Source organism: Manis javanica, chromosome 8, assembly GCF_040802235.1.
Source record: "Manis javanica isolate MJ-LG chromosome 8, MJ_LKY, whole genome shotgun sequence".
In the NCBI taxonomy this organism is placed as follows: domain Eukaryota; kingdom Metazoa; phylum Chordata; class Mammalia; order Pholidota; family Manidae; genus Manis; species Manis javanica.
The window spans coordinates 68398542-68417236 of NC_133163.1; the positions used below are offsets into that span (position 1 = coordinate 68398542).

Sequence of the window (18695 nt, forward strand, 5' to 3'; positions counted from 1 at the left end):
TTAATGCAGGATCAGGCACAGTGGATATGATTCTCCTTGGCCACCTCACACAGCTCTAACAGGAAGAGGAAACTTACTTAATTTCTTAATTAAAATTTTATTTTAAACATTATTATTTCTTGTCATTCCATACCTGATGGAAGACAATGTGGTGATTAACTTTTTTAATATCAAAATTGTCTTAAAAGCAATTGTTTTTAAAACCAATCTCTGTGATTTTCCTCACTAAAACTATTTATTTGGCTATATTACATTAACATCTATCAAATCAAATCATATAATTCATTTTCAGTGCCTTAAAGAATAGCTAAAATTTACAAACACCATGCATACCCAATGGCATTTCAAGAGTGTTGTGATTCTACCTCACAGTTATACAAATTCACATTTAATAATTCTAGGTGTTAAGACTCTGATACAGGTTCAAAATCATCTTATATTTATTCTTGCCCATGAACATAGTAAAAAAGGCACTTGAATTTCCTGGGAAAAGGAGATGGGAAGGTTTCCCCTCATAAAGGGATTTTTGAATTTTGCTTAGTAATATTCTGTGTTTTAGAAAACCATTTTATGTAAATGATGGCTGTTTGTAATGTCATGCCTTACTGGTCCTGGCATGAATTTTATTTGAAAGTTTACACACCTGTGATAATCTACATGTAGCATCCCCTTTCTTCCACAGGAAATTCCTTTATCAGAAATTTTGTCTCTGGAACCAGCAAAACCTTCAGCTTTAATTCCTAATGGAGCCAATCCTCACTGTTTTGAGATCACTACGGCAAATGTGGTATATTACGTGGGAGAAAATGCGGTCACTCCTTCCAGCCCACCACCAAATAGCAGCGTCCTCACCAGTGGCATTGGGGCAGACGTGGCCAGAATGTGGGAGATGGCGATCCAGCATGCCCTCATGCCCGTCATTCCCAAGGGCGCGTCCGTAGGTCTAGGAAGCAACTCGCACAGTGAGTCCGCTAGCTTTCTGCCTAGAAAACAGATGAAGAGAGCCGCCTGGGGGCTGATTTAGTTTATTGGAGAACATTCCAAACAAACAAAAAAAGCTGCTTCACATACTAAGATGTTCATTAAATTATCCTATTGATTTTGTATTAAAATTGAACAAACTCATATAAACCTTATATATTAGGCAATAGCAGAGACCTACAGCTATTGGTCATAAAGGAAATAATCTAGTCAGCTTGATCTTGATCTGGAATGCCAGTCTTGCTATTTGCAAATCTTGAGTTACCATGTTTCTCCAAACCACCGACCGTGGTGCTCTGTGCAGGATACTTGGTGTGCAGGGTGCTTGGAAGTCCTTGATGATATTATCCCAGGGATAAATCTGTGCTCACCAAGAACGTGATAGATTTACCAAAATACAACTGGGATCAAGTACTGAGGATGAATTTTAAAAAGATATTTTAAAGGAATAGCTATATAAAAATGTAATTTTGAATTTCATAATGGCTATTAATGAAGCCTGTGGAAAAGTCTGTTTTTTCACATCATAGTGTGTTATCTGATGATCTGTCACAACTTTTTAATTAATCTCTACAACCAAAGTACATATTGATGGACTATAAATTCTTATTTTAGTACTAAGCAGTTCACATGAGATCTCTATAATGCCTAAACCATCCCAACAGGTGGACGGCCATGATTTGCCTTATTTACAGATGAGGAAAGCAGGCCCTGGAGAGAAAGAGTTGTCTCAGCTTGTTCCACAGCTGCAAAGTGGCATGCCAGTATTTGAAACCAAGTATTTATGACTCCAAACTCTAGATGACAAAATATTATTTTTCAAAGTCAAGTAGAGAGTATATCTGCAATTGTAAAAGGAAATAAATATTCTAATAGACATTTTCTTAGAAAAATATAAATACTGTGATTTAAAAACAGCCCTGCAGCTTGATTAATAAGCATGGTTTACTTGTTTTGCTATTACCTCTCTTACTTCTTTTGTGTATTTTTAACATGTATTTCTAGGAGATATTTCTGTCAGTATTTCGGTATCAAATTGCCAGATTCAAGAAAATGTGGTGAGTATGAATCTACTAATATAAAACTTGGTGGTACTGTAATTCTTTATTGGAAAATAAAAGCATCATATCATAAAATACATTTTTATTCATCCAACATTTTAATTTTTCAGTATTTTCTAGACAATAAATTAGGTCAATTTGGATCTTTATCTTCCATAATATTTTAGAAATGTTACATTATATGGATTCTTTCAGTGATTTTTCTGTAATCTGTACTGTTGTGTAGAGAACTAAATACCTATTACTCATCTCAGATAAGCATCTATAATGCAATGCCTGAATTTTCATGTTTGCCCATCTTGGTATTAGAATTTTCATGGTAGATTTTACACAATTTCAAATTCAGTAAATTATTTGAGTTGCATGAGTAGCTTTAACATGCCTTATTCTCATTCCTTGATTGCTGTCATATAACAACCAGTTGCAAATGCTCTTTGCCACTTGTACATATCCAGGAGACCTCAGAAATCTGCATAAATCAGACTGTATGGGTCCATAGTCTAACATCTCAGTCAACTGTGCTATATAACTTCAGCCTTTCAGCTCAGTTCTTGAAAATCATAGATCATACATATTATGAAATAATTCACGCTTTGCTTTATTGTATTTTGACACTATGGCAGGTAGCCAAAAAGTAATAAGCCCTTTACTGCATCATCTTGTGACTAAGACCTTTCACTCTACTTTGCCTGCTATACCTATGACCAAAAATGTTGACAACCATACTTATACTGATGTGAGTTTATATTTTAAAGAATAAACTCAGTAAAATAACTTCTGTGTAATGATTGAGATCAGGACTCACACACACATGTGATTGGAAACTGTGATTATTTAACCTGAAATTTCTAAATAACCATCTCAATAAGCAAATCCCTTTTTGAATACTTATGGTAAATGCCATTGTATAGTTTTAAGTCTTATTTCTCTTTATTAAGACACATTTGATTGGATTTTAGAAAACCTCTGCTGCCTGAGAGCCAAATAATTTTCAAAACATTACATAAATTGAAGAGTATGCTTTATTATAGTGATATCTCAGATTTCATCTAGCATTTCTAATCTAATTATTTATCTTAAAATATTTGTTAATATTTATGATTTTTTAATAAAATTATATAATTTATTAGGATTAACGTTTTGTTCCACTTCATGTTTGTTTTTCACTGGACTTATACGGCTAGGACATCAGCATAGTATATCAGATTTTTCCTGATGAAGTACTGGGTTCTGGGCAGTTTGGAATTGTTTATGGAGGTAGGTTAGTTTACTAGTATTTTTATTAATTTGAAATTTTAGCTGCTTGTGTTTGGAAAAGTAATCATCTCCAAGAAAAATATAAAAGACAAGGCCTATGTATATTCATGGTTGTATGTATGTCTCTTGGTGTTTTACCTTTTAGAGATTTCTCTAGGGGTAGTCATTACTTGGAAAATTGGTATATTTCTGTTTGGAAAGAGAAATTTTTCTACTCCTAAAAATCTTTTTTTGTTTAAATATTGACAAACTTTGTGTACAATACTGCTTAAATATTGATTTATTTAGACAAAATACTGAGAACCAAGGAAACTGTAATTCATAAGTTAGTTCTATTTCCTTTGAGCATATATTATCAGAACTCTATAGAAATCCATTCATATAACTAGAAAAAAATATTTTAATTCTGATATCCTTAACAATAAATGTGTTTCATTAAGGTTTGCATTTTTTAAATCTTTGAAGTGCAATACCAAATTTTTGCCTTTTTTCTTATTATCATTTGGTAAATTTATTATTTTAACATCTACTGTTTTAGATTCTAGACAATTCAATTATCTTTCAAGTCTTTAAGAAACATTTAATATTAATGTTTTACCTGCCTTATAAAATGACATAACTTTCAGTTTCTGAGGTGGGGTGCTCTGAAATAATTGCGAAGACTCACTCAATATTATTTATGATAGTATAATATTATGCTGTTTTAATTAAAAACTAAGTTCTACTCTATTTACAAAATAATTTTGATTCTTATGAAATGATTTTTTTGATGAGTCAGCAGCCATTGAGCTTTTTGTTAATGCAGAACAATGTTGTAATAGGAGAGCAAGTACTACATAGAGTTTTGCTCTACAATGTAGCAAATGCATGCAAAAAAAATCATGCTCCATAGAACATGGTAAGTACACATAAAGACACATAATGTGAGGCAGGCATGAGACAGCAGGATCCAGGTGATTTGTAACCTTCAACACTGAAGGAACATGCAGAGGCCTCCACAAGGAAGAACGAAAAGTTAAGACTAGGCCCGTATGGGATGAAGCAGGTGAGAACAGATCTTAGAAGAGAGGTCAAGTACTATAGTGACAAAGGACGAGAGACAAAAGAAGTGTGACCTTGAAGAGAGCAGTTGGAGTTAAAGGGCTGAACTTTATACTCTTGGGACAGAGTTTGTAGTGAGTCAAGAAGTAAAGGGTGGTGTTCAGGAAGCAGAGAATGTGAAAACCAGACAATTTGGTAGTGATAGCAAACAGTCTTGAAGCAGTTAGAAGGAACAGTGAGAAGGGATATAGGGGAAACAACACCAGTTTCACAGCAAATGTTGAAATAATGGACTTTCAAGTTAGTCTGTATGTGACAAAAATGTGAGTAATAATTAGTTCCATTTTCCATTTTTGTTTTCAGATTGATTTTCATTTTCCATTTTCAGAATGAGTTAACACTATTAGATGCTTTATCACTACAAGATAGTGCGGAAGTTAAGAGCTTCAGGGTGCCCTATAGATTCCCTGAAAGGTTTGTTGTGAGAATTAAATGGGATGTAGTCTATGTAAAGGTCCTATCTTGTGGTGTGATAAGGATGATGGTAATGGTGATGAGAATCTAGGTTTTATGCACATGTGTAGTTATCTGGGCACTGTGTGCACCTTACGTAATCTCATTTCATCTGCTTTTCACAACTCTGCTTTGAAGATGAGGACCCTAGCTCAGAAAGTTTGAGTGATTTGCTCAAGATCACTGAGCTTGTAAGTGAAAGAGCCACGACTTTTACTCTTTCCATTATAACATGTATTAGTTTATCAGGACTTTAAAATTATACTTTCATGAGGAGAGCACTTTGCTGGTGGTATGAATATTTTCTTTATTAAATAACTCAATATCTTTATTAAATAACTCAAATCTAAAATATATTTTTATGAGAAAATATCATGCTGTGGATACATATAACTTTTAATGGACATTAAAACAGACTTCTTTTGGTTCTAAATTGTGGCTAATTTTATAATACATATTTATTTAGAATGGAGCTAAGAAATGAAATCTTTATGGATGTAAATCAGAGCTCATCAGAAGGGTTAATTTATTCAGTGAAACATTAAAAAAATTCCTATAAGGGTCCTTATAAATTTTGGTATTCTCTAATGTAGATGCTGTTTAATAACATTATGTTAATATTTCCCTTTTTATTTTAAAGGAAAACATCGAAAAACCGGAAGAGATGTAGCTATCAAAATCATTGACAAATTAAGATTTCCAACAAAACAAGAAAGCCAGCTTCGCAATGAGGTTGCGATTCTGCAGGTACTGCTGTGTTTTTCATCTAGAGGCTGTAAAATACCCCCTTAACTTCTGCTATACAAGGAAAAGTTTCCCAATATCTGTGGCATATATCTAGGAACCCCTTGAAAATAACTGAAAAAGCAGATCAAGTATCAGACTACTGCCTGGAGAGTGTCTCTCCTGAGTCTAGGCAGCAGTTGTTCTTTTTTATGTGCTTGATTCTAGGTTTTAATATATTATTAATACTCATTAAATGGGTAATGTTTCAACATTTGCTCATAGTGGACATGCTGAGACCATTTTATTTTACATTGTTAATGACCTTGTCTTCATAAACATTCCTCCTTTAAGCTGTGATAATTATAAGGATTGAGTATGTAACTGTCAGCTTATCAGGTAAATGAGTATTTTATGTCTGAGAATCAGATCATCTTGATATTATTAATGTCCCCTTTGTCTTTCAAGGTAAGTCTTTCATTTAACTGAGCATGTTACTTAATTCCTCTCGTAAATAGCAATCTCTTTTTAAAGCCATAATTTGTTAATAAAAGGTACTATGCAGTATATATAATTTTTGTAACTATTTGAACTTTTCCCCCACACCAAAAGGAAATTGAGCAACTGCTCTGTAAATGTGGTCAACTTTGCTATCCTGTCTAGACAGTTGAGACCCTGACAAATCTCTATTTTTATATAACACTGCAGCTCTCTACTTGTCCTGCAGTGTGATCATAATTTCTAATTCACAATCTTATTGAATAGTTTTCATTTGAACATTACTGCAAAGCAAACCATTGCATTTCTTCATTTATTGTTTCATTTAGCTGCCATTTATTGAGTTTCACACAATAAAAAGTTGAAAAGATATGAACTGTGCTCTAAAGAAGCTCATACATACAGACAACGAAAAATAATGCCTGCTGCACATAGAAAAATAATATAGACTTTTCTGGGACTCATGATTTCTAAAAATGGTGTTTTTGTGCTTTTGGACAACTAATGTAACCCAGAGAACTACCACGCCATGGTGTTTTCTGTTTTCACAGGGAAGGAGATAACCATGGCTCTGAAGATGCCAATTCACAAATTCATAGCTTAGTGCTTACTGATCAGTTACCAAAAAATGATGCTTAAAAAATTATTAACTTTGCAACACTAAGCTCCATGTGACATCTGAAAACTTAATAAAGGACATCTCCCCAAATGTCCACGTGGTGTCCTGCAGGCCGATTGCCTTGCAGCACAGCAGCCTCCAGACTGGCATATGTACAGATATTTATCCTTCCTTACAGGGCATGACAGAAGTCTCATGGTTAACATGGCTGCGGTCTCTATATTTTACTGCAATTGCAGAAGACTGACTAGATGTTGCAGGTTTAATTTTCTGTGTCTAAGCCCTGTCAACACATGATCAGCTGCAGACTTGGTAGTAAGCCAGAAAAACAAAATATATCTGTATATAAATTGCCTCCTTTCTCCTTTTCTAAAAGAGTAGATGCAATCAACAACTCAGATGCAATAAACAGATATTTGGCAAAATTTTCAATATAACGTGATTTTCTAAAAAAGAATAGGTAGGTAGGTTGGTAGGTTGAAAGTCAAATTCTTCCCCTTGAGTATATGAATAGGTTGAACAACTCATGTTACCTGAAGTCTCAAAAATCCTCGTCACTTATCACTGTTTCCCAATAACCCCAACCATTATTCGCTTCATTCATCAAACTTGTGTTTATTGGTTGTATATCATGAACTAAGCACAATTTTCTCAAAACTTGTTCATCAGAAATAGGGAACTCATTGTGGCCACCAACTGAAGTAAATGAAAGAAATTCTCCCTTCTGTACATCCTTACTTCCGATTTGTGCTCTACTCTGTTTCAGTTCTTATTCATCATTTCCCTTCTTGTCTTTGATTTCACACATTTTGAGAAAATTCAAGGCCCTTTGCCATCCCCTTGTTCTAATTCTGCCTGACTATCACCCTCTGGCTACTTTTTAATCTTCACCTTACTTGACTAATCTCAGTCCTTCAATAGCATTGATTCTTCACTCCTTTTTAAATCTCTCTCCTCACTTCAGCCCCACATTTATCAGATCCTTCATCAAACTTTTACAAACTGTTACTCCTTTCCTGCTAGCTTTTCCACCTGTCTTCCTGGACATCTCCTTCTATTCATCTCCATGGGTTATGCTGATTTGGAACTCATTCCCAGAGTGAGGTCATCCTCTTTGAGAGTCACCTGTCATCACTTCACAGGTCATGCCTTAATTTATCTCTCAGCTCTGATCTTTCACAGGCACTCCAGTCTGATATTTCCAACCTCAGGACATCTCCACTTGGCTGTGCCCATCTTATCCCAAACCAGCCAGCCTAAAGCCAAATGCTTGATCCTAATGTCTTTCACTGCAAGCTACTGTCTCCTTAGCTTGGTCTATTTTGCTATCATTCTTCCAGTTTCTAAGGCAAGAACCCTTTTTTTCGTTAACTAATGAAAATATTGGACCATTCAGCAGTACCTGCAAAGTATTTCCTCTGTACAAGCAATTTACTGATCATCTGAGCCATATAAAAATGAATTAAACCCTTTCAGATGTTTCTCATCTATTTGGGCAGTCACGTATGAGTAGCTGCAACCAGTATAGCTGTGAGGGTGTAGTGCAAGAAGTCACGGGTTATGACTGAGGCCAGGGTGTTGGACTCAGGGAGCACTTCACAGAGAAGGGGCACGGGTGAAATCTTCAAAGAGTCATACACTTTTGATTACTGAAGAAATACTGGAAAACGTTATTAGACTCAGGTGCCACCTTAGTAAAATGAATATTCTATGAAAAATGAGAGAAAACTTTAGATCATTTTAGAATATGGGTCTTGAAACACTTTTCCTCATGTGTCCTCAAAAAGGATTCCAAGACACTGTGTAACTGCCTATGTATTTTTAGTTGACAGCTTGAACTATTTTGTCAGATATTTAAAGAGTTTTAATTTTATAGTTATTGAAAATACTGATATTTGAAAATACAGCTGTTATATCACTCCTTTAAATGTACGCATTAGAATCTAATATCATAGACATTTGATATTCTTTATCAGTCTTTTGAAAAAATACATGAATAGGCTCTTCTTTAACAATAGTATATTTTACAACATTCCTTGTTTTCTTTGAATATATTACAGTTTTCTCACAGAATTGTATTCCTGTGTAATGTGTTTTTCTACTTGGAAGTTCTTTGTTCATCCCCCTTTCATAACTATTTACAAAAAAAATAACTATTTTTAAATTTATTGATTACAGCACATTACATGCTTAAAGCATTCTCCTAATTTAATTATCATTACAATTATTGTTAGTAGTAAAAACTTTATCCAGCAAGATAAATATTCTTTAGATTTTATCTATGCTTGTTAAACATAAAAAATAAAGTGTTACTGAAAATACATTATTAAATGAGATTGATTTTTTAAATTTAGTTCATAAATTGGTAGATGAATATTACTTGTTTAAATCAGACCAAGTTCAGCAACAATTTTATTACTTTTTTTAAACTCTAGGAGCCAAGTTGTAAGCCAAAAAAAAAATAATAAAATAAAATGACAGTGATGAATCTTTAGAAATTTATTTTAATCTTCTCTCTGTTAATAAATCTATTAAATCATTCTCTACTTTTGGTGAAAGCATGAATTAGAAACTAAGTTCCAGAAAAATTAATTTCCAAGTTATTAGGGTCATTCAGTTCATACCAACACAATATTTCAAATTTCCTCTTATTTTTCTCCCAGAGGATTTTCCTCCCATGGCAAGACACCCTACTAATATTTGGAACATGTGGGAAGCCTACCTTCCTTTTGGAAAGTAGGAAAAAAATTATTGTGAAAGGAAATTTGGGGATACAGAATTTGAAGACTAGAGGGTTATTTTCAGATCTGTATTAGAGGAGTATTTATGGACTATTATGATTCATCCATCATTGAAAGTATAGTTATTGAGTGCTCACCATGCCCTAAGCAATAGGGACACAGATGTAAACAAAAAAGATTTTCATAAAAATTATCCCTAGACTTACATAGCTCTTAAAAATCTTTTATGTTCTCCAAGAGTATGCCTACCATAATTTAGAGTTTGCTTTGGTGGGAAGGGTATACACTGAGACCAGAAAATGGCTTTTGTGTGAGTTCATGGAGGACCTTAGATATTATGCCAGGTCAGTTGGATTTTATTATGCTTGAGTGATTGTGAATTATTGAAATGTTTTGATAAAGAAATTGTTATGACCAGATAACTATTTAAGGATGACGTATTATAGAGAAGAAAGTTTAAATGCAAAGAAACTTACTTACAGGCTGTTTTCAGCTAGTGGTGACAGTCAAAGTACCCGCATTCCTCTTCTTTATTTCTATAAGGTCATCTTGCCTTCAGTCTTACCATTTCCATTGCCACTGGTCTAGAGCAGGCTTTTAAACATGCCTCGATTACTGCAGTAGGTGATGTTCCTGATAGTTGGGGCCTCCCTCTCCTCCCCTCTGTCATCATCTTCCTGGCCCTCCCTTTCCCTGGCCCATCCTAAAGACCACAACCAGATGAGTCTTTGTGGATTTTCATCCTATCCCTCCTTACATGAGTAGTTTTATTTCATCAAATCTATTTTTTCTGGCTTTTAGCACTATAGGTCATTTCACTGAAGCCTGTTTCTCCTCTTCTACTGAGTCTTTCATTTCTCTTCAAATCATTGTCCTCATCATACTCTTAGCCTCTGGCCATTACTCAGCTTTTAGTTCCAAGCCTGGAGGCCCATCTTGGTGTACCACATTGGATTGTGCTTCAAGATCCACCAATCCTCCCTGACTATCTTGTGTTATTTTCCACACCTCCTCTTTACTTATGGCTTCTAGTCTTAGTATAAAGTAGTACTTTAATACTTATCCAATAATTCTTAAGTAGTAATTAGATTATAAGTAATCTGAAGGTCTCAGCATGCCTTTTTTTTTCCAGCTTCCACAATGCCTAGCATAATAGTAAAGACATTACAGGTAATCAGTTAATAGTTGACAAAATTGTCTTAAATCACATACTGTATTTTCTCAAATTCTTCCTCAGAGCCTTTGTTATAATACCTTTTATATAAATAAATCATTAAACTTTAGGATCTAGAAAATCATGGTAATTGATGAGGAGGAAGAGTTTGTGGAAGAGCCCTTCATTGTTCCAGATGTTGCAGGCTGTCTCAAAAGCTGAGTCCTGGAGGGGAAAAACGGGTTTAGGGCGCAGAGGAAATCAGAGAACATGTCAGAGTGATACTTTTAAGATGGCAGAACCTCTGTATCAAGAGATTTGCTAGCACAGAATGATACTGTAGTGGTATATCGGCTTAAAAATAGAGAAATAGAGCTGTAGAGAAAAAGTGCTGCCAGTCAGGAAGACAGGGAATACACAACACTGAGGAAGAGTGTCAAGGCGGATGTTGTAACAGGTAGAGGGGACATTGTGCTGACTGACAATAGGCAGCATCTAGAAATCCAGAACGTATGTCCAGATGGGTTGCAAGATCACAGGGAAGAAACTCAAGTGGTGTGGCCCCTGAAACATACTAGTTAGTAGAAAAGGCAGAACCCTGGTCCTAAATGGATTTGAGTCCAGGGAAAGAATTAGGGCCACATATAACACAGTGCTTCAAGGGCATGGTTCTGGAGTCAAACTGCCAGTGTTAAATGTTCAGGCTTGTTATCTAAGAGTTCATAGGAATGTGGATATGTTATTTAAGCTCTCTGAGCCTCAATTTCCTTATATAGAAAATCTCGCAGAGATGTTATAAGCATCAAATGTAATAATTTTGTGAATTTCTTAGCCATGCCTAGCATACAGTTAAAGTTGCATAATTATCAGATGTTACCAGTATTACCACCACTGGGTTGTAAGTTTTGCTCCTAGGAGCAAGTTCAAATAACTTGATATTTAATTCCCTGAAGACAGAACCTAGAGACACATAATTCCATCATAACAAAGAACATGGTTGACTCAAAACCCTAGGCTGGGGCCTAAATGCCTTAACATATTCATGGCCCCTGGTAGCCACTCAGTAAATATTTACTCAACAAATTATGAAGCCACAACTGAAGAAACCAGAGGGATACAGAGTTTCAGGGTATGCCAGTAAGACAACAGAGTATTCTTTACTTTTATTCCTTTTTTGTCTAAAAACTTGGTTATTTGTCTTCATGGAGCAAGATTAAATATATATCTTGTAAATAAATGGCTTTCTTCTCTTAAAAGAGAAGTGGCTTTCTTTTTTTCATCTAAAAAGATGATCAGGAGTAGGTGGAGAGGAGACAATCATGATAGAAAATCAAAGAATAATGTTGCTAAGTGTGGGTGGGAAAAATGAAAATTTTTGCAAAGCCGATTTTTTTTTTAAATCACGAAGGAGTTTCTTCTTTCTTAGAGAAAAATATGCAAATCTGAGTTCTTTTTCTTTTACTGTATACTGAGAGGTTTATTCATCTGTTGTGTCACATGTATGTGTCATATATAATACATCTATAATATCTCTTCAAATTTTTCTTTCTTTGTATTTTATTGCATGAAGAATTTCCATGAAATTGTTTCTTTAGACAAGACATATTTTGCATCTCTAAGGTAATCTTTTTATCTTCTGCATGTTCCAAAAAAAACAAAGCCTTTAGATTATATATATATATGTATACATGTCTAAAATAGAGGGGAACAGAAAACAAAGGTATATCACAAGAAAAAGAAAACTAATTTGGAAAATTTTTCAAATAGATATTGTGTTCAATAAGAAGTTAGTCAAAATTTAGTGACAAAAGTCCAGGTTCGAAGTTAAAACTTTTCCATTTTATTTTCTAAATCTTTTAATCTTTGTTTCCATAACTAAGATTAGAACTCATCTGACCTATTGTGCTTGCTTCACAGGAATATTTTAAATAATTAAATTAAATAATATATTTTTTTAAATTAATGTTTCTCATCATGTTTTTGGGAAAACACTAGTCTTTTGAGTTCCTTTATAGAAGGGGTTAGGGGTGAAGATTCCCTCACTATGCAGTTTAAAAAATATTGTGCGCTATCTCCAAATGTTGGAAGTGAACAGTCTTTCACTTATTAAAGGTTTCCAGAAGCCCTGTACTTAAGAACTTGTTTAATTTTGAGAGTATGCCAATTATTTGGATTTTGCCACAGAACACTTACACAAATATAAGATATCACCTTTTGACCTTTTTCCACATAATGTTCTGTCTTCTAATCCTACCCAGTGGACCCTGTATGTTTGCTCCAGTTCCCTTACCTGGTATATATGACATCAGAAGGATGTGTCTACACAGGTCATTTAATATTGTAATAATAATGTTATTCTTTCTGGAGTGCTGGCAACTAAATATAGAGGCTGGGCTATAGTGATACAATTTGTTTAAAATTACACTTCAAAATCTAATACCAAGACTCCATTAGATTTATGTGTTCATGTTTCCAGCAAGGCAGATTAGGAGGAAATAAAAAAATATTCCACAGGTGTCTCCATTGCTCTGCATTTGAGAACAAACAGAAAAGATACCCAGATATTTGGTCTTTTATTCAATTTTTTATATAATAAACACATCTTGAACTACAAATTCCAATTTCCTTATTTTAACAAGCCATACTTTAAATTCTTGCCTTTTCCCTGAATACAAACTGAATAATGCCATGGAGGGGCATACTTTATGGGTGGAATGTTACTGGGCTTTTTTAAAAGTAGTGATGAGTTGTTAATTTTCTGTTTAAAGCCTTTGTTGCCAATTCTTCAATATTACACCCTTTTGCCTACATTGAAATTCTGGCCTTGCCTGGTAACTGGGGGTTAGGTATTAGAATGCATACAAGGTCCTTGCTATGTGAGGGTCTTCCGCAGATTCCTGCAGCAGAAACCACTCCCTCTGCCCCCAAATTCAACCATATACAAACACTGTTGCCAATGAAACCTCAGTGTATGAGTTCAGGGAATGGGCTTAGGACATCTGGATTTTTTTAAATTGCCCCTTCATATCTTTAATCTGAAGGATTCCTGGTGGTGGATAAAAAATATTACATATTTCATACTATTTCTACCTGGTGAAAAGTCAAGAAAGGCTGGAAACAACATGAAGATGATGAGAGAGTTTTTTTTTAAGCGGTGCTTTCTATGTGCTTCTCCTCTGTCCCTGCATTTAGCTTCTCCTTTTATAGGGAAAGGAGAGGACTCATTATATATACTGTCTATCTGTAGCAAACCTAGGTTGAATATTGACAACTGATGAAGCAAGGAATGACTGAAGAGGTGTTATAGATAGGTTCATGGATATACATGATTCCAAAGTTGTGTATCAGGCCTCAGATGATTTTTTTGCTGTGTAAATAAATATTGAATTGTTTTTGTTTTCTTCTATTTGGGCCAGTGTTATTTAACTGAATACACAAGACCTACAGCCAATTTAAGATGAAAATAAAATGTTATGGTAAATTGTGCATTAGAAGGTAGCCACCTAAAAGTCGGCTCCCTTTCTTGATGACCCAGCCCAATACATCCACTGTCATTAGCAGTTAATGAAGATGCTTCAACTTATTATATGTCTCCCACACAGTTTTGGACTACATTAAACCAGAGTCAATCTTTGCTAATTACTGCTGCAACACAAGTGAATTATACTCATTTTGATGGATGGTACGAGCAAACACTTCTCACCAGGAATTATCTAAACATTTCTGAGTTCCCAGAGTCCAGTGACTTAAATTTGATTGTGGCCCCACTGATCTAAATGTCAGTGATACTTATTCACAGGAAGATGGATTATTATATCTCATCTTGCTGTTGGAGTAATATTGTTTGCATTTCTTCTTTTGACAGTATATTTAGCTTTATTTTATACTAGGGTAATGTTAATGTGCATTTCTAAAATTGTACAGATGAAATTTCCCGAAGAGGCTGTCTCCTAAAAGATAACTGCTGAGCCTATGAGCCTGTTTAAATTGTAGACTATTTTGCCAACTGAATTTGAAATGGGAACATGGTCACATGCAACAACCGAGTGATCTCCATTCTCTCTTTAGGCCAGGAGGGCTCTCAGGTGGAGCAACACAGCCTGTACCTGGCCGGCCTAAGAGGCTGGCCTAACATAGAGGTACCTCTGCTATCACTGAGGCCAAAAACAGAGCAGGGGAAAGACAGGGGGTGCGGAGGACAAGCCCAAAGGTGCAAGTTTGTAGCAGCTCATACTTAACCTCATTAGCCTCTGTTAGGTGAAAGGCAAAAGGAAATTTTATTTCTGCCACTTACTCTAAACTTTCGGTTATCAAACTAAAGGGACAAATGTGGCCCAGGCCTTTTAAAAAGACAGAAAACCTGCCTAATAATAATATCAACTAACCCTTACTATGTACCGGGCATGATTCCAAGTATTTTGTATACATTCAATAAAGGCCTAATTACATTACAAGATTATACATACTATGATTATCCAATTTTACTTATGAGGAACTGGCAGTCAGGAACTTGGAAGTGGCAGGACTGAAGTTCATAGCCAGGCAGTCTGTCTCCAAAGACTGTGCTCCGGAAATTATGCTCCAGGCCTCCAGGCTTTCCTGTAGGCCTACCTGTCCTGAGCCAAATCACAAACAGAAAGAGACCGGAATTGAAAGGACTTTTATATGTAAGGGGGTGGAAGTATAGTGATCATTGTTACTGGGAGAGCCCATTTTCAGTGCTTTTTTTCCTCATCCTCAGGACAATAATGAAATCTCATAGGAAATTAGGTTTCCAGTCTCCTGTAAGGGAGGGTCAGCATGGAGGGAAAGGGATAATTTAGAAGGAATATCCTGACTATGGCCTTTAGCTGCTGCTTATCTCCCTCCAATGACTGCTTCCTAGTGGCCTTTGAGAATGAGCTGAAATTGGGAGTATCTCCTTTTTGAGAGCCAAGATAAAATAAATATAGATCACCTACAGAGTTGGAAAATTGTGTGTTTCTCTCTATCAACTATGCTGAAATATTTACCAAAGCAGTAGCGGAAACTCACATTTTGAAGGAGTGGTACCTAGAAACCACCAGGACATCATTGTCATTCCTTTGGGACTTTAGAAAATGATTTCACAGTTAATACCAATGTGGCATCTCTGATAATCACATCCATATTATTGGTATTCTTCATAAAGATTATTACATATGATCCTATTAGTCATTATTCAGAATCCTGAGGTTGCTCATTAGCAAATTCAACTGAACTCAAAATGAAAAAGTCACGTACTGTATATTCTTCTGAGGAGAGGATATAAGTATATGTCATATTTGATGCAAGATGTGTTATCACTAAATGTGTCAGGTATCTATTGGCATCTCTTCAATAAAATCATTTAAATCTTACAGAATGTTATTTATGTACTGAAGAAAGGAGATACAGGGAGTCTTTATCTTTCAACCAAATTTACAAACTTGTGTTGAACATTTAATATGCACCAGGCACTAGGCTTGAGCTGACTGGGATTATAATAGAAAAAATAACAGCCTTAAGGAGCTTGCAGTCCTGTAGGTAAGACAAGTAGGTTCACCGTAACTAAATTATGATAACTGTTATCAAAGAGGGCTGTACCAATGACTGAGAAAAGAGAAGCATCTAAGTCAGATGGAAGCTGCCTCACAGCTGAATATTCACGCCAGGCGAAAATGATCTGGTTCAGGTAAGAGAAAAGTGTGAAAGCCTAGAAAGGAGAGAGAAAGAACAGGGTTTGTTTTGAAATCGTTTAGTACAGCTAGAGGGGAGGTAGATCTGTAGCAGAAGAGAAGAAGCTGGGGAAATAATCTGGGTGGGAGGAGAAAAAGAAGCCGCCAGGGAAGGGCCCCATGTGTCTTGTGAAAGGGGGGCCCCCTTCTGAAGCTGGTGGTGGTTCACTTAGGGACCTGAAGAATCACTTTTGGGAAGATTACAGTGGCAGCCATTTGAAGAAAGGTTTGAAGGAAAACAAGACCTAAGATGAGATTTTTCGAGAGGCTGTGGCAGGTCCTTACAGAAGAGAGAAGGCTCAAACCAAGGGAGTGACTGAGGCCGAAGGTGAGGTGTCAGTGTGAGAGGAATTCAGGAGGTAGACTCTGTTAGTTTTAGACACCAATTGGTTGCTGGAAATGAGGGAGAAATAAATATTTAGAATGACTCTTTGGTGGCTGGTCATTTACCAAGAGTGAAAACACCACTAGAACAGTAAGTTTAGAGAGAAAGACACTGATTCCATTGTTAGACATCTTTCATTTAAATGAACATACCAAAGGACAGTTGGATATAAGGTTCTGGAATTTAGAGAGAGCTGAGCTGATCGTATCCATTTGGGTATTATCTTGAATGAGTCTTTTTATAGTCAGCTGCTCTCCACATGATGACTTTTTTAGCATCTATCAGGCAATTATATGCTATTTCCCCTTCAGAAGGCATTAGGTAATTGTGGTTTCTAGGACCGTTAAATGAAGCCTAAATTATAAGAGACTGTAATTAGAAAATGGATAAGGTAGTGTGCTCTTTTCACAACCTGGCAAACCGGCCAGAGTGAGAACCAGCCGAGCCACTGCCGCAGTCCTGTACCTCTGAGAAGGGCACCTCACGTCCCCATCCACACCATTGTGCAGGGGAATAGCCTTCCTTCTGCTCTGCATGCCGTTTCGAATTTAGATCTTGGACTCATCACTTTTAAGGTTTATTTCTCTGTCTCAATATGAGCTAAATAATTTAGCGGTTTGATAAAAAGGAATCTGAAGTCTCCATATTAAGGCTACATTGCCTGCCCCTAAATATCCTGTTGAGAAGTTATATTGATTTTCATTCTCCTCTTTCCTGCCTGTCACATGTTTGAGTATAATGATCTTGAAGGTTAAAGAAAGACAGGAAAAATATGATATCTTTAACTTATCTCAGTGAAATATATGAACTGAATTTTCAACTCCAGATTTATAGTAAAGCAGCACCCTTAGAATTAAAGAATATAAATATGAATGAAACATTAACACATATTCAAAAAATATAAAATAGAATTACATAAACTAAAAATGTTAATTACTTAAATTTTTTTGCATAAAATATTGTTACTTCTATAAAATCTTTGGCTCTTAGTGACTAGTTTCCATTAATTACATAAGAATTCTCTAGGCGACTTCAGTCAGGAAAATTTTTGTCTTGGTCTCCAAATGGTATTTCCTCCAGACTTCGAAACAACTTATATTCACCCCATGGATATGTCGTCAGTCTGTTATGGATGAATGGATACTGTTCTTTCCTGTACTTACTTGACCAACCACATGTTTCATTTCCTGAAAACTAAATGACTTAAATGCAGCAAACAGATGGTCATAGCGTCCTATAGTAGCTTATTCTGCCATGAAATTTATTTTCTGGATTCCTGAGGTGAGCCTGAGAAGTTAGCAACAGTCCTTCCTGAACATTAATATGCCATAGCCAGTGTTACAGTAATCAAGCCATTTTTCAATTAAGTCAGTTACTTTGGACATTAGGAGGAGGTTGAAAAGGTATTTCATATTTAGGTAGGAAATTAGAATTCTGAACAAGTCACATGGACCACTTCAGTTAAAGCTTATTTTTTAGAGTTGCTTTTAAGGTATGGACTTCTTACGAATTGTACGTGATAATAGAAAATAATAGCTTGTATTTTTTTTCTGTTTTCAGTCTTCAAATATTGTCTTCTTTAGGCTAAAGAAATACTTCTCATCAGTTTAGAATACTGAATTTGCATAAGTAAGACATGATGCTTTATATTCTCTTTTTATTTGTTACTCTCAGAAAAACAAGTTTGGTAATTTGGTTCAATGCAAAAAATTATAATTCATGAGTAAGCATCTATGATGGTCTTGTCCCAACTCCTCATAATAAACTTTAAAATATCAATTTATTACATATCAGCTATGAAGAAAAAATTAAGTCATTTTGTTCTTGGAATGATTTTTCAGCTACCACTCAATGTATTATTTAGCAAATCTATGAAGCATAAAGATTTTTGTAAAAGATCAAGGGCCAAGTACAACAAACGTATGAGTTAAACATTTCTAAATTGTCTTACCAGTTGTGTAGACATGGCTTTTAGTTTAGCTTTCAGT

General features: G+C 35.3%; 1 protein-coding gene across 2 annotated transcripts in view; it reads left to right on the forward strand.

The window, feature by feature from the left end:
* PRKD1 (protein kinase D1) overlaps positions 1-18695 on the forward strand; it is a 330689-nt gene that overhangs the window by 288936 nt on the left and 23058 nt on the right. For both annotated transcript variants that reach the window (XM_036999390.2, XM_073211416.1), the window contains exons 10-13: positions 683-962; positions 1987-2039; positions 3227-3299; positions 5494-5600. In XM_036999390.2, the coding sequence (XP_036855285.1) occupies positions 683-962; positions 1987-2039; positions 3227-3299; positions 5494-5600 (513 nt within the window). The remainder of the gene's footprint in view (positions 1-682; positions 963-1986; positions 2040-3226; positions 3300-5493; positions 5601-18695) is intronic.